The 3,100-nt window shown below is 61.6% G+C and overlaps 1 protein-coding gene across 1 annotated transcript; it reads right to left on the bottom strand.

Moving 5' to 3' along the window:
• Positions 1-15: 15 nt before the first annotated feature.
• LOC110391172 (insulin receptor substrate 2-like) lies at positions 16-2,709 on the bottom strand. The gene has a single exon (XM_021382937.1). The coding sequence runs from the start codon at positions 2,500-2,502 to the stop codon at positions 460-462; it is 2,043 nt and encodes a 680-aa protein (XP_021238612.1). The 5' UTR covers positions 2,503-2,709; the 3' UTR covers positions 16-459.
• Positions 2,710-3,100: the final 391 nt, after the last annotated feature.

Here is a 3,100-nt window from a genome sequence, read left to right as displayed (position 1 = left end):
AGAAGACAAAATTAATGATAGCACACCCAAGCCTGGTGTTTTCGTGACAGCCCAGCAGAATTTAAACACAAAGGAATATCCCCAAAGTAAACCTTTCCCTCATACAAAGAGGCAGCAAACTCCTTGAAGACTGGTGATTACAGCATGTGTTTGGGAAAGGTGATTTTGAAGAGAGACGGGAGAGCACTCTCTGCCACAAAACCCAGTCCCACCACGAGGAACAAACCCACCCCAGACAAGCACCATCCGGTGTAGCTACTCACTTTCCACAGGACTTGCTTCTTTCAGGTTGTGAGACAGAAAGTCTATGCTGGCATAGGTGCTCATCTCCACTCCGTTGACATCTCTGTTCAGGACATGCCTGGCTTTTGACCCGGCTTTGTCACAGCCTGCCAGGCTGCCATCCAACAAGTCGACGCCGATGTAGTTGAGGCCATTCTGGAAGCCAGCCGAGGTCTCCTAGCACATGGGGCTGCTGCCCTGCTCCTCCTCCTGGCCTTTGCTTTTCCTGAGGGACACGTTCTCCATTGAGGCTGAGTTGTGCCTTTTGGGGTTGTGTGCAAAGGAGGGGGACACATGGGTCACAGTGGTGGTGGAGGAGGAAGTTTCTGAGCTGTGCCTCCTGCGCCCCTGGGGGTCAGCCCGAATGACCTCAGCCCTGCGGCTGAGTGGGCTGGAAAGAATGAAGGCCTCCATCCCAGAGAGGGTGAGCCTCTTCACCTCGGCCTTTGGGCTGGTGACCCGAGTACTTTCTGGCTTCTGAACGATGGGCTGGGGTGGGGTGGTGGCCATGCCAAAGGTCATCTCAGTGTAATCCTCGCTGTTGGATGGGCTGGACAGACAGGCCACCCCCGCGGCCACCTTCATGTAGCGTCCATTGGGCTGGCTGGTGCTGGAGGAAGAGCCAGGTGAGAGCGCTTCCAAGGAGCCCACTGAGACCATGCCTGACTGGGACAGTGACTGTGAGCTGAAGTCCATGTTCATGTAGTCGGAGAGAGGGGAGTGCCTCTGCCCCGTGCACGAGCCCAGGGAGGAGGCCAGGCTGTCAGCGGGCAGTGAGGGGGGAGAATACACAGCAGCATCCCCAAAGTCAATGTTGATGTATTCCCTGGGGCTCTTGGGCTCAGGAGGCAAGGGGTGCTCGTTCATGCTGGGCAGCATCGTCCACAAGGTCTCCAGAGAGAGGCAGCTGGGCCGGACGGCCCGCTGGCACCGCTGGCAGAGGAAGCCCTCGGTTGGGCTGTGCCACAGGGGTGAAGGCACTGTGTGGCTGGAGGAGAGACTGATGGGGCTAGTGCTGGAGGGGGGCGAGTGGGAGGCAGGCATGTACATGGAGCGGCTGCTTTGCAGCCCACCCCTGGCCATCACCGGGAACAGCTTCCCCGCCAGCCATCTTTCGCTGCCGCTCAGCGTGTGTGAGCGGCTGAATGGGGTCCGAACAGGGCCAGAGCTTATGGGGCTGCTGGCAGCCGAGCCCACCCGGCAGGCGTCACCCTTGCTGGCCATCCGCATAAGGCACGGCATGGCCCTGCCGCCAGCATCCAGGCTGTCGGTGCGGGAATGGCGAAACAGGCCAGTCTGGCTGGGTGGCAGGTTGACCAGGCGGCGGCATCGCCAGCGGCCCGGCACGGTGATGGGGTGCGTGGCCGAGGGGCCACCGCTGCTGGCCGCCCCTCCAGAGGAGGAGGAGGAGGACGACTGGCTCTTGCGGCGGGGCCATAACTCAGACAGCTCCTTTAGAGCCTTCATAGCCTCCAGGATGGTCTTGTGGATGTTCTGGGCCACCACCGAGTCGTCTGCCTGCATCCACAGCTCGCCGGGCCCGGTGGCGGCCAAGCAGCCCGCCTCGATGAAGAAGAATTTGTCTGAGTGGCCACAGCGGCGGATGTTCATCAGGTGCAGCGTGACTGAGGGAAGCTCGCAGCTGAGGCGCACAAAGCTGATGGTGCGGGCCGAGAGGCAGAGGCGGTGTATGCCGGTGAGGTTCTTGCTCCGCCCCAAGCCCTTGGGCTTCAGCATCACCTGCCAGACCTCCTGGTAGGCAGTAGAGGCCAGCTTCACCAGCCCGTAGTTGGGCTCCTCACCAGCGGCCAGCAGGGAGCCAGCAGCCGCCTTGCCCTCGCTCAGCAGGTCACTGAGGGCGCTGTACCAGCCCTCCTGCTCCTGCTCGTTCTCGGCCGCTGCAGCAAAGTACTCGTCCTTGGTATAGAGGACGATGAGGTACTTGTGCTTGGCGTCCGCCCGCTTGTTGATGCTGAGGCACGAGTCCAGTGCAATCACCCGCTTGGGCGCCCCAGACTTGTTCCTCCATTTCTTCTCGCTCTTGTAGTACTCCAGCCGGGCACCCCTCGCCTCCTCCCCACCGCCGCCGGGGCTGCGCAGCACGAAGAAGCGCTTGTGGCCGTGCTTCTGCTTGCGCAGGTAGCCGCACTTCCTCACGCCACGGTTGTTGTCGTTCAGGCTGGGGCTGGGCGGCAGCCCCGGCGCGGGGGTGCTCGCCATCCCATGGCCGTGCGCTGCCGACGCCGAGCAGGGCTGGGGCCGAGCGGCTCCGCCGCTGAAAAGCGCAGCCGCGCCGGGGCCGGCTCCAAGCAGCGGGGCGTCCTGCCTGCCTCGGCTTCCGACAGCGGCGCCCGGTCGGTGCTGCTGCTGCTGCCACGGCGGCGACTGCCCCTGCCGGCGGCAGCGCAGCAGTCAGTAACGCGCCGCGCACCCAGTGCCCCAACTAAAGAGCAAAACAACACGTGACCGCCGAGTTACTGAGGTGCTCGGACAATTCCGCCTCCGTTCTCGCCCCTCATTGGCCCCCGCGCCGCCCGAAGGACGGCTCGATCCACCAATCGGATGACTGTCCTGGCAGACTTCACTCCATAGCAGGCAGCACAGGAAAGTAGCGCCACGAGACCTGTGCTTCTAGCACTTTCTCTTTTTCTTCTCTCTTTTCCTTTCCTCCCCATACCTTTTTTCTCTCAGTCCTTAGCCTGTCGAACTCTACTTTTCCAGCCCGGCTTCCTGCATTTCTCCTTCTTCTGTAACAATGTCTGCCTCACTCACATCAGTGTCCTTATGCCCTTGTCCCCATCAGGACTCATTCCAGACA

Source organism: Numida meleagris, unplaced genomic scaffold, assembly GCF_002078875.1.
Source record: "Numida meleagris isolate 19003 breed g44 Domestic line unplaced genomic scaffold, NumMel1.0 unplaced_Scaffold319, whole genome shotgun sequence".
Lineage (NCBI taxonomy): Eukaryota > Metazoa > Chordata > Aves > Galliformes > Numididae > Numida > Numida meleagris.
Note: the sequence above shows the minus strand (reverse complement) of the source record. Positions and strands in the feature narration are given on the sequence as shown.

Bases quoted from the DNA above. Each gene is read 5' to 3' on its own strand.
- LOC110391172 (XM_021382937.1), bottom strand. From the start codon at position 2,502: ATGGCGAGCACCCCCGCGCCGGGGCTGCCGCCCAGCCCCAGCCTGAAC.